The following is a 27,832-nucleotide window of genomic DNA, read 5'->3' as shown; positions in this document are numbered from 1 at the left end:
TTGTTGCCAAGAAATAAAATTCCCAACTGCCATTATGACAGAATTGCTATACACTTGGAAACTGCAAGTAATTGCAACTTATTTTTGCAAAAACTAAAATAAAAGTCAATAAATATTGCTTGTTTATATTGTTAAAATTGCAATGTGACACCACTACAAAATTGCCACTTATTTTGTGAAATAAGCACACTCTCTGTGTGTAAACAAGATGTTCTGTTCAAATAAAAGCTCTAGAACATTTATTTCCGGACTAATTACATAAAAAACATTTGTCTATAAATCATGTCTGACACCAAGAACTTTATCAAAACATTCAATAAACTATAAATCATTGCTGCTACTTTTTTTCCCTCTCAACTGAATTTATCTAAGAACATGATCATGTAGGAAAACTTGCAAGCTTCTATAGAATCGGTCAGGCATGAAATATGACAACCTGATAACAGCTTTAGTGTTCTTGGGCAACAAAAAATAGTTCTGTTTCACGTCTCCCTATTTACCCTGTTATTCAAACTGCCAACCAGATAACAGCTTAAGTGTTCTTGGGCTACAAAAAAATAGTTCTGTTTCAGGTCTCCATATTTACCCTGTTATTCAAACTGCCAACCTGATAACAGCTTAAGTGTTCTTGGGCCACAAAAAATAGTTCTGTTTCAGGTTTCCATATTTACCCTGTTATCTAAACTGCCAACCGGTCCAAAAAAATAGTTCTGTTTCTTGTCTCCATACTTAATCTGTTATTCTTCTGCGAACCTGATAACAACTTTAGTGTTCTTAGGGGAAAAAAAAGTTCTGTTTCAGGTCCCCATATTTACCCTGTTATACAAACTGCCAACCCAAGACTTCTTTTTTATCAATATAATACATGTACGTAAAAAATCATTTTAAAAAGTTTTTTTTTTTTAATTCTTAATTTTTTAACTCTTTATTTTGGGGCTGTAGAAAACAAGCAGAACTATATTTTGGCCTTAAAACCAGCGAGATATTAAAGTGGTAATATTGCATGACAAAAGATATAGCTTTGTTTCAACCCTTATTTCTCCTCTTGAGTATTACATTCTAACATTAAGAACCCTAGTGAATATAATTATTAATATTTTTTAAGATTCTACCCGATAAACAGATTCATTAGGGTTTGTAATCCTTATGAAACAACATTTTAGTTGATTTTCACATGACCTCTCAATTGTTTGAACCAAATAAATGCTAGGTTAATGACAAGATCAAACTGTCAAAGATCAATAATAAGGGGTCAAGTAGACAATGTCTCATGTAGCAACACAAGGGTTAATGATACAGAAGAGTCAAACATGTTAGTTAAAACTATATCAATAGTATGAACTTTTCTTCATTGAATCTTGTTTGTGAAGGAAGTTGCAATCTTATTTAAATCACTCTCTCTCACTGCCCTTCAATATTAAGCATTATTGACAAAAAGTACATGATAATCTTTAATGTTCTAATGTTAATTTTGGAATATATGATTAAACATTATTATAAACATTAAACTTTTTCTATCAATGCACAGATCCAAAGGAGTGGGAGAGGGTTTAGGGGATCATGACCCCAATGCCTGGGATTTTACTAGTATGTCAAACCCCTTTGAGATTTGGTCATCAGCTATATTGTTTTAGCAAAAATATTGCAAAACATGGACTCATGACCTTCTCAGGAAAACTAGTAAAATGCCAAATCCCCTTCTAGAATATGCATCACCCATTGATTAAATGTTGGAACCCCGCTCTGTAAAAGTAAATCCTGGACCCATGCCTGCAATCACTTAAAGATGACTTGTATTATGATTCTAAGTATTACATGTATATCATTGTATCTTTTATATTATCACAAGGTAGATACAACATTCTTGCATAAAACTATATAAATATACTCACAGATCTGTAAGCTTTTTACAGTTATTCAGATTCAATTCCTCTATATTTTTGCATTGATCAGCAAATTTCCTAAAAATACACAAAAATCAAAATATGTAGAATATCATGATAATTTGTAAAATTCAAATTATTTATCCATGGTTATTAAAGACAGGTTTTATATTATGTCAGGCTAATTCTGAGCTGTTTGATTACTGAAATGAGGAAATTAAATAGTGACTTTGAAAGCAGATTTTGAAAGCAAGATTTGAAACAGCAAATTTGGTAAAGAAAACTTTTAAAACTATTTATAGAAAATTAAATCATTCTTCCTATATTTGTTGTTAATTTTTTTTCTCCACTTTTCTAGTATTTAATACATATCATCAAATACAGTCTTGCTATTAATATAAGATTAAGATAATATGAAAATCAAAGCAAGTATATTTTTTAATTGAAAAGACCATGAAAAAATTTTCTGTTTAGTATGAATTGATTTAATGCGGACATAAGCTCATGTTTGACAGTATCATGAAATCAATTAAGTCTCTTACCTTTTGAATGCTATTGGTAATAAAGATAATTTTACTAAGTAGTACATTGTTTCATTATTTCGTGGCTGAGTGGTTAAGGTCGTTGACTTCAAACCACTTGCCCCTCACCGCTGTGGGTTCGAATCCCGACAGGATTCTTTCATGTAAAGAAGCTATCCAGCTAGCTTATGGAACGTCGGTGGTTCTACTCAGGTACCTCTTCTGCCTGAAATAATGCACGGAAGGGCATCTGAGGTCTTCCATCACCAGTAAAGCTGGAACGTCGCGATATGACCTATACTGTGTCGATGTGCCGTAAAACCCAAAAATTAACAAAGAAACAAACAAACAAACAACAATCTTCACTTCAAAACGTTTTACAATAAATTCCCTATGTAACTGACAGAAGTCTTTGTAAGATGCTCTAATATACAGTAACAGCAACCTGTGTTAAAAAGCCCCTGTGAATAAAGACCTCCCTGTTATCAATGGCAACTGTTCTACAAAAATTCATGGATTCATTAGAATGGGTGACCCCAAAATAAAGACCACTTGTCTAGAAAGGCCATGTTAAGTCTCTCCTTTCAGTGACCTAAGTTCCAAGGTTTGACTGTACCCTTTAAGAATTATTAATGTTTTGTTCATACATAACACAGATGCTGAATTTCAAACCCATTATTTTCCTCTTTATAAAGAAAAATTCAGCATTCTATGTAAATTGCCTGTTTATTCTAACAAAACAAAATTACAACTGACTTCAAACTTCAGGCCATTCCCAAAAGTCTCATAATACTGTCAAACAAAAGACAGCCGCCATATTTTTTACTCTTTCAAATTTTGCATCTCATTCTATTTTTTATGAACACCTACTGTGGTCTCAAAATTTAAGAGTTAACATTATCATATTGATCTCTTTTTTAAATTTCATGTCAGAAAAATTATTTTATTTTAGATGTAACAATGCTGCAATTTTTTGTAATGGATTTGTCATACTTTGAATTTAGAATAATAGTAAAACCTGTAAACAAAGACCACCTAAAGGAGAGACCAAATATGGCCTTTCAGGACAAGTGGTCTCTATTTTCAGGTTACTCTTTTCCATCAAATCCATGAAATGTTGTCAAATATTAATTGATCTTTATTTAGAGGGAGGTCTTTATTTGCAGGTGATATAACACGGATTTGACTGTAAACAGAGTTAGCTTATAGCATTGCAATATTAAAATATTAAAACTGAGCCATCGTAATAATGCAACAAATATCAAGTACAGAATCTGTTAAGACATGACAGACATGCCGCTGGCTTCTCTGGCTCTATATAAAGAAGGCATAGACGAATTAGCGTTCAATTAGTCAATTTTTGCTTAGAGGTAGGAAAAATTGAAAATGGAATCAAATGTCTGTCTGCAGCTTCACATAAAGTCATATTTTTATTGCCATTACATTAAACATTCAAGTGTAAACTATAATTCGCCATTTATTGTCTTTAGGATTATCTGCCTTGTCTTTAGGATTATCTGCCCTTTTGAAATGGCATCCTTTTATGACAAAAAAATAAGTATATCTAGTATTTAGTTTGAAATTAATATCTTTAATAGTTTCTAGGAAAATGGACCCTAACAAAAAGATCAACGCCAACGCCAATGAGACCGGTCTTCATAATATGGCTCCACTTTTACTCTTCAAAAGTGGAGCTTATTAAAAACAGGTAAATCAACGCCAACAAGAGGGTCATGACAAATGCTCCATATTTTTTCTTCGAAAAGTGGTGCTTATAAAATACTTACTGTAAAGCATCATCTGTTATATTCTGACAGCCTTTCAGACTTAGAGCCTTGAGAAAACCACCACATCTCTTGGAGATGTTCTCTACCACAGGAGCCTGCAAATTAAAATATAACAATACAGTCGAACTTCGTTCGCTCGAACTCGGAGGGCCTGTGCAAATTTGTTCGAGAGATCGGTAGTTCGAGCTAACCGAGGTTGAACTATTATCACGCAGAACATAGGCATACACGTTTTCCAGCTTACATCTGTCGAATGATGAATACGGCAATATAAATGTTTTTTAGTATATCAGTTCGTCGAATACGTCATTTCTTTTAAATATAAGGTATAATTATCCCAGTGTTTTCAAATGAGTATTAACGGTACACTGTGTTAATCTATATTCATGCATATTGTAATTGGTTGAGTTCGATTGGGCAATCATTTACCTAAATTGTCCAAATATATTTAACTGTTTATTATGAGATAAATTTAATTTTAAGCAATGAATTAAAAAATATTTTAAAAAGTAAAACAAAATTTCACAGCAGCATGTATTTTTTGATATTTACTAAAAAGTATCATTCTATAGATAACTTTGTTACAATTCACGTTACATGCACCACGGCTGTAATTAAAGCCGTCCAGGTAAACATCATCTATTTATTGACTTATTTCACGAGTTATTTTTTTTATTGTTACTAAAGACGGCAAATAAACAATATAATCATAACAAGAGCTGTCCGTAAGACAGCGCGCTCGACTTTTTTATTGCTTGCCAATAAAAAAAGTTTTTGCAGTAAAAGGCAATACAAGAATCTCTGTATTTTTAAAGTGAACAATGGCCATGAGCATTAAGATATTTAGTGAAGAATTATTTTACTGAATTGTGTGATACCCTTGAACACTGCAGCAAAGTTTGAAATGTTTAAGTCAAAAGAGGGCTGGTAAGAAAGAAAAAAAAACTGAGTTGAGCCTTAAATAAATTTAATAGTATTAAACCCACTTTGAGAGAATAAGGTATTTTTACGTCACTCAGAACACCTTGGTAAATGACATAATAACATAATTTTACAAGAAATCTATGCCAAGGAAGCAGTATATATGATATATGAAATATGCATATACTACTGATTTTAATTTCAAGTACAAAAAAAGAAAAATAACTAGTTGTTTGATACCCTTGAATATTACAGCAATGTTTATATGACATAATTTATGGTAAAGTGAACAAGTGGATAGGAATGAATTTTTTTTAGATTTTTTAAGTTTTTTAGTGCTTGCCTATAATACAAAACATTGACAGTTAAGGGCCATAATTCAAATAAAATCTTTGACAGAATTACCTTCTCCTGGACATGTTTGGGAATCATGATTGTAAACAAGTATTCCAACTTTCAAATTAATATCTCAAACAGTTCAGTCAAAAAGTGGACTGGTACTAAAAACTTAACCAAGATTCTAAGTCGATAAAAGGCCTTAATTTTTAAAACAAATCCTTGACAGAGTTACCTTCTCTTGCGTACAGATGGGGGTAATGATGTGAAATAGCATTAAAAGTTTCAAAGCAATATCTCAAAGGGTTAAGGCAATAAGTGGATTTTACCCATATTCAATGTATTTTCTAAGTCAAAAAGGGGCATAATTCTGTCAAAAACCTTGACAGAGTTATGTCCTCTTGTCTGTTGATGAAGGTCGTGATGGTAAACAAGTATGGTCAGTTTCAAAGCAATACCTCCAATGGTTTTGAAATAAAGTGAGGTGGTACAAAAAACTTAACCAAGCTCAATACACTTTCTAAGTCAAAAAAGGGCCATAATTCTGTCAAAAACCTTGACAGAGTTATGTACTCTTGTCTGTAGATGGAGGTTATGATGGTGAACAAGTATGGTAAGTTTCAAAGCCATACTTGTAATACTTCTGAAATAAAGTGGGGTGGTACGAAAAACTTAACCAAGGTGTGACGCCAACGCCGACGCCGACGCCGACGCCGGGGCGAGTAGGATAGCTCCCCTTTTCATAGAAAAGTCGAGCTAAAAAACAAATCGGTAACAACACCTATTACTTTGTATCAATTAACCTTAAATTGCCTTTATTACGATCACAAGGTGTTAAAAACATGCGACGCTGGCTGACACTTTAGACATGTCGACCCGTAGCTTTTGTTGTCTCTTTGTGTTCGACCGAAAAGGTGTGACTTTCACTATATTTCTGTCGAAGGGACCAGAGATCAGGTTCGAGAGTTCGAGCGATCGGTGTTCGAGCGATCCGAGGTAGAACAATATATATTATATAGGAATTTCGCCGGGACCAGGCGATGAGTTCGAGCGAAGGGAGGTATTCGAGCGATCCGAGTTCGAGCGAACGAAGTTTAACTGTATATAAATATAATCTTCACATCAGGCTATCCTTTCAAGTTTATTTTTACTAGGACATAAATCATCTCTGGGACGCCTCCATGACCGTGCATTATAACAGGGATAAGCATGTGAATATAGACATGGTGCCAACAGAGTACTTTTAAAGTTTACTGATTTGTGTAGCAGAGTTTCAACCATTACTCCTTAAAAACTATGCAATATTAACTTATCCTTAACTTACATTAATTAACATTTCTAGGCACAAGCTAGTAAAACCAAAAAAAATGGAAGAGCAATTAAACAATGAAGCATCTGATTGGTAAATACAGATTTGAAATTGACCAATGGAATAATCCTATCTCTAGAACTGCCAGTGAAGAAATATGAAAAACCAAAACAAGACCAGTCTTCTAGCTGGTGCTAGGGGGCGTGGACATTAGTTAGCACTTGACAGTACCTTCCATGAACAGGCTCAATCAAACTGAGCCTGCAACATTTTCAATTTTGCCGTGTTGGGCTTTCTTTAGGGATTCTTATTTGTCTCTATTCCACTGCATAACCTGATTAGTTAACACAGATTTAAAATTGACAAATGGAATATAACTCTAGACTAATCTAGTCACCAAAAGCCAAAAATAACCCCAAAAAAACCAAGATGAAAATCATTGACCTCTGTCCCAGCACTACAGAACTTGACTGGTTCTCAAACTGAAAAATTGACAAATGATACACTTATATCAATAGACTGGTTGCCTATGTCTTCATTATCGCTTGGCAACCCTAGGGACAGCATTGTAACATTAAGAAAAGGTGACAATGCTAATAATTAAGGAAGAATGGTCAAAATAATGTCAAATTTACGTCTAATACGCTTTGGCTTTAAGGTAATTTGTGATCTAAATTGTCTTGGCAGAAACCTTTTGTTATACTCCTGATACTATAATTATTGTGTAATGAATACATTTTTCTGTGTTTAAGAGGTAAATAAAAGTTAATTGTAATCCTATGTCTGTCTGGAGCTTTATATAAAGTCCATGTTTTATTGTGTAACCTATCAAAACCTTTAAATCTTGTGCACAGACGTTTAACTTAAAGTACATTGTTGTTGATTTTCTATTAAGCCAAGATACCAATGAGAAAGAGATAGCAATAAAGTTAATTTTAAAAATAAGAATGGATTGAATCTCATTTGGATTTTATGATGCTGCAATAATGTGAACATTCATTTGTCCAAATATACCAAATTATTTCCATTCATGTTTGTTTGTTGGGGGTAGACATAAAGTGGATATGTCTACAATGGGCAGATTTGCCATAATTATTTCAAATATTGATAAAAACAAAATAGAAATGTATCATTTTTACTAGTAATTTTTATAGTTCTAAGAAGTTATGTAGAATGAACATTTATGTGATGAACTACTGTATGTGTTCTTCAACAAATTATGCTTTAATTCCCAGCATGCTTTAATATCAGAAAACACATGTAAAATTTTTTACTATTAATTGAATGAATTTCTAACGAACAATTTTGTATTGAATAAAACAAAATGTAAGGATTTCATTTATAAATGCAAGCCTGGGGGATTATCATCAAATATTTCCCGAGAATGATAACTGTGTGCTGGTATTTTGTCTTGTCGAGAAGTGGTTCAGTAATTGCCACCGCTCCAAGCTTTGTAAAACTTGATGAACGTTGTTTTATTCAATACTGCTCAAGATATTTTATAACAAGAATAAATCTGAAATTCTTCTCTTTTTATTTCATTTTAGGAAATCATTCAACACATTCTGTTTGAAGAAATATAAATGAAATAATAATTTCTCAACTTTGGTGTTATTGAATAAATGTTTAGACATTTCTATTTGCACATCCATTTTTTAGCACATTGGAAAAATGATTAAGACCAAAAAAAGTTTATTATATTTCAGAATCAACTTCAATCACTTTTGCAATAAATAAGATGAAAAGAAATTGGCTAGTTTCACTAAGATTTAAATTTTATCCTGTGTTAGAAATATTTGATTTTTTTTCTACAAGGAAATTCATAAAAACTAAAAAACAATATCTTTCTGAATTGCATATTAGTAATATAAATTTATACATGTATTAACTAAAAGGAAGGATACAAATTCAAAATGTGCAAGGAAGCATAAATTCTAACACCCCCACCCAGTCTTAATAAGTAAGTTAAAATGTTCATGCCTTAATCCTCAGTAAAACCGAAATAATTGCTAATCCGGAAATTTTATCCTGACCTGATGATGTCCAAATCTTACATACCTTGACATCAACCTGGAAATCAAAGAGGTCAACTCTCTGCCAGTTGCTACCATCTAGGGCAAGGAGGTTCCAGTACTGAAATAAAATAATAATATTCTTGATAACTGTTGCTTTTTTTAAATATTTCATTCTGTTATAAAAATATTATGTAGATAATATGATACAATGTAAACTCATGAAGAAGTTTACTGATATACTGGTGCCTCTAGCAATTAAAGACTTGCATACAACAGCTGCATCTAATTTGGTTGACTCTGAAGAGACCATACATTGGCCCCTGAGCTGCATTCCATAGAAAGTCTTAAGTGTATTTTATGTCCTAAGATATATGACCAATTCTAGGACTAACTTAAGACAATTTTAATAGCATTGTTTTTTATCTTGAGTCAAAGACTTTAGATTTTACATTAAATTTGTTTCCTGAGAAAAGTTCATACCCTCAAACCTGCAGAGTGTTATAATAATATGTTCATTAACCTTGGTATTCATGAACTGAAGGAGTCATTGAGGACATTTTCTTTGTAACAAAAACATGTTTCAGTAGACAAATTTCAGACTTTTAACATTGGTTAATTTCCGTCTTAAGACAGGTCCATAAACAAATTTAGGTATATAATGTCTACACAAAAGAACATAGTTACATGTTATTATATTGTTTAAAATCATTTCAACAAGTCTAAGATATACTAAGAGTAGTTTGGATAAAAATAGTATTTTTTTTTGTAAAACCATATAACTAGAAATCAAGGGGCTGTAAGTTAAACAATAACCCTTTACATCAGAATTTAAGAATATTTTGGGTTTTTCCCAGCTGATCTGGGGCTTCAAAGAAACTTTTTTTAATTACAGCTTTGAAGTAAATGCTAGTTTAACTTAATCTTTTGTGACCGGTAGTGTTCCATGAAGCTATAACAGTACATGGAAAATTAAAAACTCCATATTTGCCAAATTCCGAATAACATTCTATTGAACTAAAAAATTTTAATGCTTTCTTGAATCCTTGCCAATGATATGCTGAATATCTTCAACCAATGTGTCCATCTTTCAATCTGGACAAAACCGTTCATCATTTTTAGGATTTTTTGTTGGTAATAAATTGCCAACAGTGCAGATGATCTTGGTCTGCAATGCATCAGTAGACTTATAAAGGTAACAATGAGTCTCTTCAAACACAAGGTCTAGTGTACATTACATGCTGTATATCTTTCATGCTATAAAAACCTGTTTTTACTAGTTTTGTTACTATTTTTGAAACTAAAAATAAAAGTTGCATGATAAACCATCATCAAAACTCACAAAGTTTGGAAGAATTTTCCTATTCTGGGTTACTGGTGGAAATTATAGATAAAATATGCAAACAACATGTAGCAGCAGACTTCAGAGACGTAATATATCCCTTACGCATTTGCAAGAAATTGAAATTTTCTTACATTATACTTAATGCAAATTGAACTGGTTTATGGATATTACATAATATGATATGCATCACAATATCTGCATGATATCCTCAAACACTCTCCATCGTTTACATATTTCAAGATTCAGGATATCGGCACTTTTAAATTCATAATTGTGCACATGATGTGATTGATGTCTTACTATCACTAAGTCTAGAATTTTTAGCTAAGTAGACTATAATGACCAACTTTATCAACTGGTATAGAGCCATGTCATTGTGCACTACTGTAAAATCAGATACTTTCATGAGGCCAAAATTTTCGCAAAATCAACATTTTGGAATAATTGGCGAGATATCATGTATTCACAAATTTCTACTTTTGTTTTGTTAAAGTTAAGATACTCAGTGAACATAATTTCATGAAAATCTTCAATTTTCAAAATTCCTGAAATTCAATCCCTCACGAAAATTTTGTAATAAACAGTACACCGTAGTTTGACCATATAGTGTACCTATTGGCAGTAATTTTAGCATTTCGATATCACAACCCCACACATGAACAGTGGATTGTTCCAAATTCAAAGTAGGACAAGTCGGGTCTAAAAATTTTAAATGATATAAGGGTAAAAGACCTGGGCATAATTTTGAGCTTATATTATAATTTGATTACTGAGTCCTTAATTAATGTTAAAATTTGACAAGCACCTGGTACTCATTTAGAATTTTTTTTTTTTAAATCCATCAATTATATGACCGTAAATTCTTTTAAATTTATAACAGATCAGACAATTCTGAGCAATTTTCCAGGAAATTTAAACTGTGCTCTGAGTTCAATAATATGACCTAGGATCATCATCATTACAAGACAGACATTTTCATTCAATCCTTTTACAATATCCAGTAATCACTGCTAATATTCCTGTGGCCTCCGGGGCACAATCAACTTGCAGCATAACAGAATAAAATGTCTCATTGCTGGGAATGGTGACAATGTGACTTGTCTACAACATTTATACGAGACTGGCATTAGATCTGTAATTCTAGTAACCCAAGAATGACAAAACTGCACCATATGGTATATTATTTCGTTTTGATCCATTTTTTCCTCAGTATCTGGTATTTCCTTGTACAGAGACATTTCATTTTATTTATCTCTTTCAATACAAGGTCAGTTACAGAATTTTTTTATGAAAACAGACAAAGAAAGATTACAATGCATCATCTCAGCACACAGTTTGTACAGGGACATCCATGCTAGAGTGGTTAAAGGTCTTTGACTTCAAACCACTTGCCCCTCACTGCTGTAGGTTGAAATCCCGACATGAGCTTTGGATTCTTTAATGTGAGAAAGCTATCCAGAAAGCTTCAGTGGTTCTACTCAAGTGCCCGTTGTCATGCCTGAAATAATGCAATGAGGGGCAACTTAGGTCTTCTTCCACCAAAGCTGAAAAGTTGCCATAGGAACAATATTGTGTTGATGCGACTTAAAACCCCACCTCCTCTTCTCCCCCGTGAAAAAATCATAATGCTTTTAAATAATGCAAAGTTTAAAGAAAATTAATGCAAGTTTAATTTTCCTTGTTTGTGAATGTTAATAACTGCACTATATACCCAGAAATGTCTTTTATATACAAAAACTACAAATTTATTTTGTAATTTCTGATTTAATAACAACTATTAAACTGCAAGTCTCAGAGATAAGAAACAGTCGGGATAATCAATCCATGTTTTAATGGATGTCTCAAATGCTGTTTAAATACTGAGAAAAGTTTAATTTTGTGGTAAGTTAACACAAATTGCACATGACAGCTTCTATTCTAGAAAGTATTACTTAGGTATGGAGGTGAGTCATATCTCAATGTTTCATAGATGAAATAAAGCTATCTATTTTTTTCTTCAATGTATTAACAAAACAAATTTCCTTGCATTATATTTAGTGTTGACTTTTGCTTTCTTAAGTCATAGCAATACACATGTATTTACAGATGTTGCCTAATTTATATTATTCCTAGCCCGTTTATCAAGAAATTGCCTAACTTGGTAATATTATTCCTAACTTTGATTTGCCTAACTATATTCCACTTCAGGCATTCTCATTAATCACAGACTCCCTGTCATATCTGCAGAGATAAAGCAAATCAGTGAAGATGCTGATTATTTAAAAAATATGCCAGGAAACAAGACTACATCTTAACTATATCTAAAACATGACTTATTTCATTAATTTTTAAGACAATAAGAATGATTGTTTTACTGACAATAAGGGAGAATGTTTCACTGACAATAAGGGAGAATGTTTTATTGAAAATAAGGGGCATTGTAGGAATGTTTCACTGACAATAAGGGGAAATGTTTTTCTGACAATTAGGGAGAATGTTTTACTGACAATAAGGGAGAATGTTTTACTGACAATAAGGCAGAATGTTTTACTGACAATAAGCGAGAATGTTTAAATGACAATAAGGGAGCATGTTTTACTGACAATAAGGGAAAATGTTTAAATGACAATAAGGGAGAATGTTTAAATGACAATAAAGGATAATGTGTTACTGACAATAAGGGAGAATGTTTACTGACAATAAGGCAGAATGTTTTACTGACAGTAAGTGAGAATGTTTTACTGACAGTAAGGGAGTATGTTTTACTGACAATAAGGGAGAATGTTTTACTGACAATAAGGGAGTATGTTTTACTGACAATAAGGGAGAATGTTTACTGACAATAAGGCAGAATGTTTTACTGACAATAAGGGATAATGTTTCACTGACAATAAGCGAGAATGTTTTACTGACAATAAGGGAGAATGTTTTACTGACAGTAAGGGAGAATGTTTTACTGACAATAAGGGAGAATGTTTTACTGACAATAAGGCAGAATGTTTTACTGACAATAAGGCAGAATGTTTTACTGACAATAAGGGATAATGTTTTACTGACAATAAGGGAGTATGTTTTACTGACAATAAGGGAGAATGTTTTACTGACAGTAAGGGAGAATGTTTTACTGACAATAAGGCGGAATGTTTTACTGACAATAAGGGAGAATGTTTTACTGACAATAAGGGAGAATGTTTTACTGACAATAAGGGAGAATGTTTTACTGACAATAAGGGATAATGTTTTACTGACAATAAGGCGGAATGTTTTACTGACAATAAGGGAGAATGTTTTACTGACAATAAGGTGGAATGTTTCACTGACAATAAGCGAGAATGTTTTACTGACAATAAAGGGAAATGGTTCACTGACAATAAGGTAGAATGTGTTACTGACAATAAAGTGGAATGTTTCACTGACAATAAGCGAAAATGTTTTACTGACAATAAGGGAGAATGTTTTACTGACAATAAGGTGGAATGTTTCACTGACAATAAGCGAGAATGTTTTACTGACAATAAAGGGAAATGGTTCACTGACAATAAGGTAGAATGTGTTACTGACAATAAGGGAGAATGTTTTACTGACAATTAGGGAGAATGTTTTACTGACAATAAGGGAGAATGTTTTACTGACAATAAGGGAGAATGTTTCACTGACAATAAGGGAGAATGTTTAAATGACAATAAGGGAGCATGTTTTACTGACAATAAGGGAAAATGTTTAAATGACAATAAGGGAGAATGTTTAAATGACAATAAAGGATAATGTGTTACTGACAATAAGGGAGAATGTTTTACTGACAATAAGGGAAAATGTTTAAATGACAATAAGGGAAAATGTTTAACTGACAATAAGGGAGCATGTTTTTTCTGACAATAAGGGAGAATGTTTTACTGACAATAAGGGAGAATGTTTTGCTGACAATAAGGGGGCATGTTTAATGACAATAAGGGAGAATATTTTACTGATAATAAGGGAGAATGTTTAATGACAATAAGGGGAAATGTTTTACTGACAATAAGGGGTCATGTTTTACTGACAATAAGGGGGCATGTTTTACAGACAATAAGGGATAATGTTTTACTGACAATAAGGGAGCATGTTTTACTGACAATAAGGGAGAATGTTTTACTGACAATAAGGGGAAATGTTTTACTGACAATAAGGGAGAATGTTTTACTGACAATTAGGGAGAATGTTTTACTGACAATAAGGGGAAATGTTTTACTGACAAAAAGGGAGAATGTTTTACTGACAATAAGGGACATTGTTTTACTGACAATAAGGGAGAATGTTTTACTGACAATAAGGGAGAATGTTTTACTGACAATAAGGGAGAATGTTTTACTGACAATAAGGGAGAATGTTTTACTGACAATGTGGGAGAATGTTTTACTGACAATAAGGGAGAATTTTTTACTGACAATAAGGGGGCATGTTTTATGGACAATAAGGGGGCATGTTTTAATGACAATAATGGAAAACATTTTACTGACAATATAGGGAATATTTTACAGACAATAAGGGAGAATGTTTCATTGACCATTATGGACATTGTTTTACTGACAATAAATGAGAATGTTTTAGTTTTACTGACAATAAGGGGAAATGGTTTACTGACAATAAGGGTGAATGTGTAAAATTAATGACAATAATGGAACATATTTAAATGACAATAAGGGAAAATGTTTAAATGACAATAAGGAAGAATGTTTAAATGACAATAAGGAAGAATGTACTAGAGACATTTTAACAGACAATAATGCAGACTGTATCATTGACAATAAGGTAAGTCCTGTGTTCTTCAATATGACTTCAAGTAAAAATAATAGATCAAAATTTTGTATTTCCCTAGAACCTGAACAAACAAACAGCCTCAAGAAGTTTCAGACTTGATGAAATTGTCAAACACTTTAATTGAATGGTGAAAATTGGCACAGGAATGATTTAGAGACTAGTATTCAATCAATATATACAAGCAAGATTAAGGAAAAAGTGTGTTCTCTTGACATACTCCCTTCCACTATTGATTCCAAAACTTCTATACTTCAAGACACTTATTCTGCAACCTTGTAAGCTTCTGAGCAAAAATGACTCAATCTTTAACATTAGTCAATCATTAGTATAATCACGCAATTCTGAATCAAACATCACGTAGAAAACTATAATTGCTACTTTAAACTAAGCATTGTTATGTATACAATGTATAAAATCAACAGTCTGCTTTTTAAGATTCATCCCAAGGTAACTTCACACTTACAATGAAGACCTGAATTGGGGCTGCGTCAATTAATTGCAATTATTGTTTTATATTAGTTTTGCATAGTACCAGTTTTGCAGGAGCACGTATTGAGGAAAGCAAATTGCCAAATATGATTCAAACTAGTCTTTCTTAAGGTCCTAAGACAAAATACTTTTTGGTTTACTTTCCCACACCCCTACCAGTCAATCTTTCTTAAACAATTAATGGGATATCTTTCAGTACAGAATATTTTTTTTATTAATTTTTACTTTGAGCACATATAAGGATTAAGCAATATTGACAATGTGTTTCTAACTGTTTATTAGGGATGGCAACGAGTAACCGGTTAACCGAGTACTCGATCGAACGTCCGAATATCGGTTAACAAAATTGATAATCGATTACTCTGAAAAAAAAAATTAATTTCTACTTTTTTGCGATTAAGAAAGATTAGTTCAGAAATTCGGAAATGTACACGTATCTATATAAATACTTGTTAAATGCAATCAAAACATCCTTGCAGAGGTGTGAAAATGATATCGTAAATTTAACGAGACGATCAGCAGTTTGACACGCGTATGGGATTGACACAGTCCTGTGTCGTTTACGTCATTCGGCCTCTTATGATATTTAATCACCTTTAAATATTAGACAGTTTGTAGCCGAAACTTGTTAATTAATAAAAACGTAAATATATATACGGAATATTATGTTGTGCTACGAGCAGGCGGGTGGAAAAATTGATATCTCGCGAGACCGAAGGTCGAGCGAAATATCAATTTTCCAACATTGCGAGTAGAAAAATGCATAGGCTCAGAAAGCTTCTACAACATAATTTTCTTTTTATTATATACCTTTTCGTTTGAATTATAAATGATTTTCATTATACTACACTATAAGAAATTTCAATAAAATGAAATGTAGCTGTCAAGAAGTAAATTTATGACCGACGGATGAATACGTAATTTTTGCAAAACCGGCCACGCCTCTTATAATTTTGGTTCCCGTTTTAAATGCTACGTTTATACAAAGCTAAGATCGGAACCAATGTCAAACAAGAGGGCCATGATGGCCCTGAGGTCGCTCACCTGTATATAGCCCCCCTCCCCCGGGCCAATTTTTACCCAAGGGCTTTTATTTGTTTATTTGAACAGACTTGGTAGACACCCATAAGAAGATGTTTCAATTGCTAAACATCTAAGTTCTAGCTCATTGGGTTTTTTAAAAGAAGATTTTTTAAGTTTTTACTATACACATATAGTTAAAAACAATGACACCCCTGGGGCAGGGCGAGTTTTTACCCCCCCCCCCCCCCCCCCCCCCCCCCGCTTTTATTTGAACAAACTTTGTAGATATTTACTTAAAGATGTTTCATGCTTAATATCTAAACTCTAGCTATTTGGGTTTTTTTCAAAGAAGATTTTTAAGTTTTTGCTATACACATATAAGGAAAATCAATGACCCACAGGGCGGGCCAGTTTTGACCCCAGGGCTTTTATTTGAACATACTTGGTAGACACCCATTAGAACATGTTTCATGCTAAATATCTTAGCTCTAGCTCTTTGGGTTCTTTAAAAGAAGATTTTTTAAGTTTTTACTATATGCATATAGGGAAAATCAATGACCCCCTGGGGCAGGGCCAATTTTGACCCTAGGGCTTTTATTTGAACAAACTTGGTAGACATTCACTAGAAGATGTTTCATGCCAAATATCTAAGCTCTAGCTCTAACAGTTCTTTAAAAGAAGATTTTTTAAGTTTTTACTATATGCATATAGGGAAAATCAATAACCCCTAGGGCGGGGCCAATTTTGACCCCAGGGCTTTTATTTGAACAAACTTGGTAGACACTCACTAGAAGATGTTTCATGCCAAATATCTTAGCTCTAGCTCTTTGGGTTCTTTAAAAGAGAATATTTTAAGTTTTTACTATATGCATATAGGGAAAATCTCTGACCCCCTGGGGCAGGGCCAATTTTGACCTCAGGGCTTTTATTTGAACAAACTTGGTAGACACTCTATAGAAGATGTTTCATGCTAAATATCTTAGCTCTAGCTCTAACAGTTCTTTAAAAGAAGATTTTTAAGTTTTTACTATATGCATATAGGGAAAATCAATGACCCCCTGGGGCGGGGCCAATTTTGACCCCAGGGCTTTTATTTGAACAAACTTGGTAGACATTCACTAGAAGATGTTTCATGCCAAATATCTAAGCTCTAGCTCTTACAGTTCTTTAAAAGAAGATTTTTTAAGTTTTTACTATATGCATATAGGGAAAATCAATGATCCCCCGGGGCTGGGCCAATTTTGACCCCAGGGCTTTTATTTGAACAAACTTGGTAGACACTCACTAGAAGATGTTTCATGCCAAATATCTAAGCTCTAGCTCTTACGGTTCTTTAAAAGAAGATTTTTTAAGTTTTTACTATATGCATATAGGGAAAATCAATGACCCCCTGGGGCGGGGCCAATTTTGACCCCAGGGCTTTTATTTGAACAAACTTGGTAGACACTCATTAGAAGATGTTTCATGCCAAATATCTAAGCTCTAGCTTTTAGGGTTGTTTAAAAGAAGATATTTAAAGATTTTTCTTTCGGTTGCCATGGCAACCAGAGTTCTGCATGGAATTAAATTCTTTGAACAATTTTTAAAGGTGACCACCAAAGGAACATTCCTGTGAAGTTTGGATGAAATTGGCTCAGTGGTTTATGAGGAGATGTCATTTAAAGCAAAAGTTTACGGACAGACGACGGACGGACGGACGGACGCCGGACGAAAAGCGATCACAAAAGCTCACCCTGTCACTTTGTGACAGGTGAGCTAAAAACCCGGCACTTCCATATATGGTACCGTATTTGTCAATTTCTATCCGTTAATTGAAGCGTATTTGCATTTGCCATCAAGTTCATCCTGTAATTTAGGGAGAAAATTTATAGGTATATAAGAAATGCTGTCATTGACATTTCTTATGTTTATATTTTTATATTTCTTGCAGTCCTATTTATAGTTACGAATTCTATGAATTAAAATAGAAAACGAAAGTAGCATTCAGACGGTGTTGATATTGATTGTGTGATAAAACATTAAAGATCATTAAAAATCATCCGAGTAACCGAGTACTCGATCGGAAAAATGACCGAGTACTCGAGTATTGATTTTGGTATTCGTTGCCATCCCTACTGTTTATTAACAATATTTCCATAAAATGCAGTTGCTATTAGCCTGGGATTCAGGTGTTGATATTTTTTTGCTTATTCATAACTTACGCGCTATTTCATACTCGATCGTCATAGATAACACAACAGCTCTGGGTTTGATAGTATCAACGCCTGGGGAAACCTGCGGGGTTTCCCATGTAATTATCGACTAATGATAATCCTATTAATAGACCGATTAGCACGTGACCAACAAATTACATGACTAAATCGAAATCGAGGCGAAGATGATGAATGTTAAAAATTTGACGCCATTTACCATTATAAATTGAGTCCAGCACAATTCTCTGATGCTCACAAACTTTATCCACTTTAACTAATCACACCTGTTGATCAAATGCATAAACTTTGACAACGAGTGTTAGTTTTTAATCGGAAATGGTGTTTTGAAAACGAGGCTCCGTAACTGTTCGTTGAGCTTCGGGTCACTTCGTGGAAATTCCGTTTCTATTTTTAGAAACTAGTTTGTCGTTGCATGAGTTATCGTTCTTTAATAACACCCGTAATTTTCGGGGTGTATACCAGGTGGCGCTTCTATCGAAAATTGTATTTCCCCAGGCTGTCAATTTGCCGAACAGAAGCACATAAAAAATTGACAGACTGGAACCCAGGCTAAGTTGCTATGGCAATCTCTTGCAGTTGATAAAAATAAAGGCCATTTTATGACTGCAATAAGTTAGAATTAAATCACATAGTTAATTTTCTAATGACGCTCAGTGAAACAATTGGACAAGATGAAATTGCATACAAGATGAAACTGCAGACAAGATGAAACTGTAGACAAGATAAAATTCCAGACAAGATGAAATTATGGACAAGATGAAATTATGGACAAGATGAAATTGTGGACAAGATGGCATTGCGGACAAGATGAAATTGTGGACAGGATGAAATTGTGGACAAGATAGAACTACGAACAAGATGAAATTGTGGACAAGATGGAATTGCAGACAAGATGGAATTTCTGACAAGATGGAATTGCAGACAAGATGAAATTGTGGACAAGATGGAACTGCGGATAAGATGGAATTGAGACAAGATAGATCTGCGGACAAGATGGAACTGCGGACAAGATGAAATTGTGGACAAGATGAAAATGCGGATAAGATGAAATTGTGGACAAGTTGGCATTGCGGACAAGATGGAACTGCAGACACAATGGAACTGTGGACAAGATGAAATTGCGGACAAGATGAAATTGTGGACAAGTTGGAATTGCGGAAAAGATGAAACTGCAACCAAGATGAAACTGCCGACAAGATGAAATTGTGGACAAGATGGAATTGCGAACAAGATGAAATTGTGGACAAGATGGAACTGCAGACAAGATGGAACTGCTGACAAGATGAAATTTGGATAAGATGGAAATCCCACAAGATGAAATTAAGGACAAGATGAAATTGTGGACAATATGGAACTGCGGACAAGATGGAATTGCAGACAAGATGAAACTGCGGACAAGATGAAACTGCGGACAAGATAAAATTGTGGACAAGCTGAAATTTTGGAAAGATGAAATGTCGGACAAGATGAAACTGTGGACAAAATGAAATTGCGGAGAATTTGCTGGTCATTCTATTATCCATTTCATAACAACCAATTGAACAATTTTTTATTGCTCATCAGTAAGACCTTGTTGTTGTTGTTTTTTTCTTCTTGTTGTAATCTTCTTTTACAGATTACGAGAAACATGATAATGAAGCTATTTATGTTAGTCTTACAAATAATATTATAGCTGCCAACATTGATTTTCCTGTATGATAAATCTCCTTCACTACTGTTTTAATGTAAAACGTTCCTGCAAGAACTGTCATGTCAATTTACTCACAAGATGTGACTGTCCTTATCTCTATTTATATCTTAGTGACTTTCACAGCTAAGGAAGAATGATAATCAGGATATTAGAAGCACAGTATAACCTGAGATTGGAATACAGTAGCAGTTAGACAACAGCACTGCAGAAAATGCACTGTAGTAACATAAAAAATATGTAAATCTTTCAGTTTATAAAAATTTATTTCATATTGATTGTGATTGTAGCTATAATTAAGCTTATATATTGAAACACTCTTGAATCCTTTCCTGGAACCAACCATTACTTAGCAATGAGTGTAAAGTTTCTTGCTAAAGGAAACAACGGCTTCCCTCTGACAGGGGTTGAAATTCAAGAGGCCAGCAATCCTTAGATTACTATTATAGCATTTACCACTCGGCCACACAAAATCTTTTCAGCATGTAGAAAAGTTATTGTGGCTGACGGTTTAGTTTGCAGATTGAAACTCTTCTCTTATGGGTTTAAATCCATCTTGTCAGTACTGACAGATTATTATTTTCCAGGATCATTGATCAGTAACATTTTCCTGACACATTTCCTATCAGGAAAGAAACAAACTTTGTGCTTCCAATGGAACAAATGCTTATCCAATTAATCCTTAACAACCTAAATATCTTAAATGCATTTGTCCACCTTTCAATATGAACAAACTATTATCATTTTGGGAATTTTTTTCGAAATATGTACTGACTGAATAGCAAGCAGTGCAGACCATGATGAGATGGCATGGATGTTTTGGCTGATCTTGGTCTACACTGGTTCCATGGATAGACTCAATCACTGCAAGCAGGCTATACAGGATACTGTGACCTTCATTATTGCCACCTGTATAATAATTCAAAGCTATAGGGCAGCTAAAACATTCATGAAGTTTTAGCAGACAACTGACTTTGAACTGCTTTATTTTTAAGCTTCAAAATCTTAAAAGTATTAAAAGCATCTGTAAAGTTACAATGGGCAGTTCTAAATTCAAAGCAGGGCGAGTCTGTTATAAAAATTTATGATGAAATATTATATATTCAAGAAAACTGCTTGAAAACTCTACTTATCTTGATATCACACTTTTTTGCAGTCCAAGAAAACATATGTTTTCGAGCCTATTTGAGTGTATGACCCTTATTGGCAGGGAATCATTTCCTACACCTGCTGGTGGCAAATTCTTCTACCCATGTGACCAGTGCAGACCAAGATCAACTGGTGCATCTGATCATTGTCTGCACTACTTGCTTAAGTAAGCAGACCAGTACATCATTTTGAAATTTTTCCTTGAAAATTAGATATGATCTTATCCAGATTGAAAGATGGACAAATCCATTTTAAGATATTTAATATTAGCATGGTTACATGGTTTAATACATGTACCCGCATAAACAGTTAAATATTGTAACTGACATTATAAAAAAATAAAACTGGTCTCAAGGTTTTTTATCAATGGCGAAATCCAACAAAAAGTGCATTTGAATAAATTGCTTTAGAAGTGTTATGTTGTCGGTATATATCAAAGAGACTAATATATATGTTCATCGCTCTATATTTTATGATATACACTGACTTAAAATGTCTAAGAATATTATATTAATCATTTTACAGACAGTAAAAACATCAGTCAATCAATACCAAAATGTTCTTCCTTGAGACTTCAGTTACTTAACAGCCCGCAGGATATCAAATGAAAATTTATTTCCTGCTGCTTGTATTTCTGAAAATCAGCATTCCTGAAAACCGCTTTCGCACAATGTAAATGCGGTACAAGCAATTAAAATATTGCTCCATGCAGATGTGGACATTTGAAAGATTTGCAACGATAATGAGTAAAGCACTTCTGAATCTTTTTATAATTTATATTCATAAGCAATTATCTGACCTATTTATCTATTCAATTTCTATGCCAATTTTTTGCAAAGGACAGTCATGCACATTGCTTTAAAATATAGAATGTCTTAAGAGATTTTCTTCAAGTTGAAATTACTACATGTACTGGTCTTTTTTCATTTCTTTAGCTAATGCACTAGACATGTTAAGTGGCTTATTTGCGAAATAAAGATATTGTAACATCTTTTTGATTACACAAAAGGTGACTAAATAAAGCCATAATTCATGTTTCTGATAAAATGGAGTGAATCATTATGTTATATCCTTTTTTCAATTTTTTTCTTCTTTTTTTTTATTGCTGACACTGTTAAGGTTGTATGGCATGCAAGTAACTTACTTTACTGATATCCCTCCGTTTATTTCCGGCACAAGTGGGCATACCTTCCTAAATTTTATCTGGCTGCTTTAAACAGTAACCTCATATATATTTATTCTTGAAACAAGATTTGAACCTACAGCATTTCTTCATGACAAATGATTCCAACTTAGCTACGTTATTAACCCTACATCCACGGATTAGCCCCTTCCTGGCATATCTTCATTATTTATGTATTTATTCATGAAACCTTTTTTTTTTTTTTTGAAGAACCGAAAGAACCCAATACTAGTATAATGTTTTTTGACAATATAAGGTGAAATTAGCAATGTAAAATGGAAAATGTCATTAAAACAATAATGGTACAGTAAGTTACCATAATAATCAAACAATTAGTTGGTGATAAATCGGTTCAAGTATGACCCGATGTTGATATGTTTTTCTTCCTTACTCTTATCTTAACCGCTGTTGACTTGTTCAGTTCTTCCTCATTTCTATAAGCTTGCATAAATTCATGACCTAATATGGAATTTCATTTAAATTCCAGAATTCAAATGACTTTTTTATAACCTGAATGTATTCTTGTACGATGATGAAGCAAAATTTAAATGTCGAGGAAATAGCTGTCTGGATATCATTTTTCTCTAGAAATAACATTAAAGTAAGGATAATAATGATTTCAATATTACAAGAATAGTTTGACTATTAGTTGATACCAGGTTTGCTACTTTTAATGAGTCCATCCATAAAGAGTATATACATGTATAAATCTTTGTATGTAAACATAATCATGACATTTCAATTTTATCAATTGTTTTCCTTCTCCTCACCTTCCACTATTTAAGACCAAAGAAGGCACATTATAATTCTTAATTTCTGCATTTTCTATTTCAATATCAAAATATTTTTGATACATTTTTGTTTGTTTGTTCATAAACATGTCTACAGCTGACTATCAAACCCTGGCTGTCCTACCGGTATAGATCTGCAAATTATTGCTTTGTACAGAAATATGTCAAATTATCATCCGAGATCTATATTAACTACAAGAGCCTGGTAATCTAACTGCAGTATAAATGTCTTCTTATGTTTATTAACCATAAACTGTCTCAGTTATTTCAGGACAGCTGCACAATCAATGATTACTATCTCCTATAGATCATGATAAGTCTTTCAAATAAGCCAACGGATTTCACAGAAAATGACCCAATCTCCTAAGCAGTGATCTCCCCTTATCAGTTCTCACCACACACATTTTTAACAAAATTTTGTTAAAAAATTTTTTTTAGCTTTTGAATTTATTATTCATTATTTTTGATAATATTTTGATAAACTTATAACGAACATAGGTACAAAAAGTGAAAAATAAAACAGAAAGAGAAAAGGATGTTAAGTTTTCTATGTAATGGTTAATATCTACATTTGACTTTCATCATGTGGCGTCTGTGAAGGCAGTAATTACAATCTGCCAAGGGAGGTAATAACTGTGAGGAGTTTGAAGAATGACCATGACCATTATCAATATTTCAGCAAAATTGGTGACCAAGTTTTTTGCTCATTTCAATATTTTTTTTTTTTTTGTAATATCTGGGGTGTCAGTCCACCTGGATGACTAACCAGTATCTAAAAATTTCTCCAACATTGACATACTTATAACTATCAATTGTACATGATTTCTGTATCAGCAGTGTTAGAGACAAATGACTATTAGACACTCAATGTCCAAAATAAACTGTCGCAGAGAAATTTTGTCTTGCTCGAAAATCAAACCCCTAAATCCTCATAATGGATTACACTTCCACTGTGCTCCCAGTGAGGTAAGCAGGCATGCTAGATAACTGATTTTTTTTCTGATCAGTTTTTTTTTATGCCCTCGATGACTCAATAATCAGGATGATGAAACTACCCTGGCCAAATATGGTATGTGCTAGAGCTGTTACTTATAAGAAAGTCCTTAAAGAGATATCAAGTGCTGACTCAAAAATATCCGACATTTTGACCTTAAAGTATGACCTTGACCTTGAGGGGCACAAGGGGTACATGGATTCTGCACATCAATTTTTTGATATCCCTAAAACTGATATTAATGGACACTGACAGTTTCAAAAATGGAAGCAGGACAAGTCCATTTAAGAAATTCAGAAGGTTAAGAATTACAAATGCACTAAGTTTTTTATCACAATAGCTTACCCCTTTAGCACTGAATAAATAATTTGTCTTTCATAATATAATTATATAATTCAGTTCATCTACACTTGATACAATACCGAGACATGGTTTTCAATACCAGCATTACAGGCATACAGCAACACAATAAAATATATTGTATGAAAAATAACAAAAGAGTTCATAAAACTTTCCCCGGCCTTGGAGTATTAATCGAAGGAAGATCAATGCTTACCTAATACATTGTGTCTTTTTTTGTCCCCCCTCAACTGAATCATTAACGTTATAAACTTTCTATAATTACCGGGGAGCATGTTTCTCAATGAATGAAATTGCTGGTAATTACTGATATTAGAGCCGCATCACGACAAAACCAACATAGTGGGTTTGCGACCAGCATGGATCCAGACCAGCCTGCACATCCGCGCAGTCTGCGCAGGTTGTCTGCCCACTATGTTGGTTTTGTCATGATATGGCTCATTTATGCATTGCCTGGCCAGTATGTTGTTTAAATTCTCCTAAACAAACTGTCAATATTATAACAATTCCCCGAGGAAATGACACACATTAACATAACAGCATAACGTTTAATTGTCAGAAGAAAATGCTCTATAACCAATACTTATGCAATGAATTTTCCAACAATTCTTCTCCCCCCCCACCTTCCTCTGTAATCTTCATCCCACTTGATTCAAGTAATGGACTTGTAACATTCCACTGTCAATTAAGAAATGTAAGGATTTTAAAATATGTGTATTAATACTGAAATTTGAAGTATTCTTAAAGAGCAGACCTGGGGATGATTACATTGATCAGTAATTGATTTAATTACAATTACTTTCAGATTTTATAGTAATTGATTACAATTGATTACTCAGACTTGCCTCTGTAATCAATTAAATTACAATTACTTTGAGAAAGTAATTGATTGATAATTGATTACATTCCATGTATAACTATAAACAAAAGCTTCTTAATGCTATTTAATATATACATTATATACACAAAGGATTTCCAGCTCATCAACAGTCATCATTTTAACACACTTTTAGTTACTGTCACATCACTTTATCATATTTTAGCATTGCACTTTAGCATCATAAGTTAATGAAACCATCTATCAGTCAAACTGCATCTATCAGGACGGAAAATTTTACCCGCAACACTAAACAAACCCTCTACAGGGGCCAATGATGCAGGGATGGACCTCAGTCTTCTTGGTGTAGGTTTCATAATGAACTCTCTGCAACAGAAAATTTTAAAAGTGTCAATTGTACAGTATACTGTATACAGGTGTTAAAACAGGTGTGGAAATATAGACATATTTATTTTAACTTTTCGTCAACGGCTGAAAGATTGTTTTGAACAAAAATGGCATAATGATATAAATATTGCGTCCCGTTGTTACCATTATAAATTTTTTAAGAGTCAATTAAATCCTGAACGTTATCTTTACTGTGATATTCCAAGAAAATATATGGTTGCTCTTCAAAGGTTTTGATGTTCCTGTCACAAATTAACGATTGAAATGGGAAGACAAAATAATATACCACTACATGAAAGAATATGTTTATTTTGTTTTTACCAAAATAATGTAACTGCTATAGATTGTGAATTTCATGCCTTTTTTCAATGTTCTAAGTATAATGACGTCCGAAATAATTATCTCTATAATTGGTATTCAAATGGTACTACAATTAACGATTTTTATTCGCTGACGAGTACACAAAATGAAGAAAATATTTATAAACTATCTCTGTTTGTATATCACTTGTTGAAAAGTACCAGCTCTTGACTTATTTTATTCTAATTTTATATGTTATGCAACTACATTCAATACATGTATACACTATAATATTTATACTGTTGTGTATTTTGGGCCGGAGGCCTTTATTTACTTAAATAAAATTGAGTTGAGTTGAGTTGAGTAAAAAAAATACAGCTGTTAAAACAGGTGTGAAAACAATAAATTTTTGTATGGGAATTCAAAGAGACAATAGACTTTACAAAGAAATTATCAGGTTTTTTTACAAACACTTCAATGGTACAACAGTATCCATTATAATATAGACACATTGTCTATCACCTTCCAAATAACTGTTGCATATAATTAAAATATGGTAATAATGCATCTGACATAAATTCTAGAATATACAAAGTAAAGAAGTTATCTACATTGTTTGAAACTTTTTAAAACATGGTTTAACCAAAATATGTGAAACAAAATTTAACATACCTTTATGTGGGTAATGAAATTTGAATGTGACTTAGTGTTTCCATTTATCTTCTTAGAGCACAAGTTGCACTGTGCTGTCACATTTCCAGATGTCTCTTTAGGAAATTCAAAGACATCATAAATCCAATGATTTGACATTTTGGTTAGAATACCAGCCAAACAATGATGTCTATCTTTCAGTTAGAATTTGGTTAACTGTATGGATTAAAACTTATTTCTTCATTGTGAGTGCATGTCTTAAAATGTCTCACTTGATATTTTACTACCTTAGTTAAACTGTAACATGTGAAATAAATCATTTGAATTTCAATAGTTTCATGTAAAATCTGAAAGTAATCAATATCAATCAAATTGTAATCGTAATTACAGACTGAATTTAAGCTGTAATTGATTAATTACAATTAATGTAATCAATTTTGAGCAAGGTAATCAATTACATGATGATTACACTGTAATTATGTAATCAATTAAAAAATCGATGATTACGATTAATGATTACCCCAGGTCTGTTAAAGAGGAGAGGAAAATTGGAATTTATAGTCAAACTGCATGGATAAATGGAGGTTGGATTGGTTCTATTAGAATAGTGGCCTGCTGGCAACAACTGACTCTATCCATATAACCCAAGATCAGCAGCCTTTACATCCGTGTCATCTGATCATAGTCTGCACTGTTTGCTATTCAGTCAATATATATTTTGAAATTTTCCCTAAGAATTATGAATTGTTTTGTCCAGATTGTAAGATGGACAAGTCTACTTTATATATTTTATCAGGGTCAGGGTTACATATATAGGAAGGTAATTATTGTTGAAACTGTAAGTGATTCAAGTTTTTCAGTAAGAATTAACATTTAA

At 33.0% G+C, this 27,832-nt stretch overlaps 1 protein-coding gene across 3 annotated transcripts in view; it reads right to left on the bottom strand.

The window, feature by feature from the left end:
- The window catches only part of LOC132745951 (F-box/LRR-repeat protein 2-like), a 62,713-nt gene that overhangs the window by 11,175 nt on the left and 23,706 nt on the right, over window positions 1-27,832 (bottom strand). For all 3 annotated transcript variants that reach the window (XM_060734979.1, XM_060734978.1, XM_060734977.1), the window contains 3 exons: window positions 8,816-8,890; window positions 4,192-4,286; window positions 1,893-1,961 (listed from right to left, as the gene is read on the bottom strand). In XM_060734979.1, the coding sequence (XP_060590962.1) occupies window positions 1,893-1,961; window positions 4,192-4,286; window positions 8,816-8,890 (239 nt within the window). The remainder of the gene's footprint in view (window positions 1-1,892; window positions 1,962-4,191; window positions 4,287-8,815; window positions 8,891-27,832) is intronic.

This window comes from Ruditapes philippinarum, unplaced genomic scaffold (genome assembly GCF_026571515.1).
Source record: "Ruditapes philippinarum isolate M1 unplaced genomic scaffold, ASM2657151v2 ctg878_1_1_1_1, whole genome shotgun sequence".
Lineage (NCBI taxonomy): Eukaryota > Metazoa > Mollusca > Bivalvia > Venerida > Veneridae > Ruditapes > Ruditapes philippinarum.
Note: the sequence above shows the minus strand (reverse complement) of the source record. Positions and strands in the feature narration are given on the sequence as shown.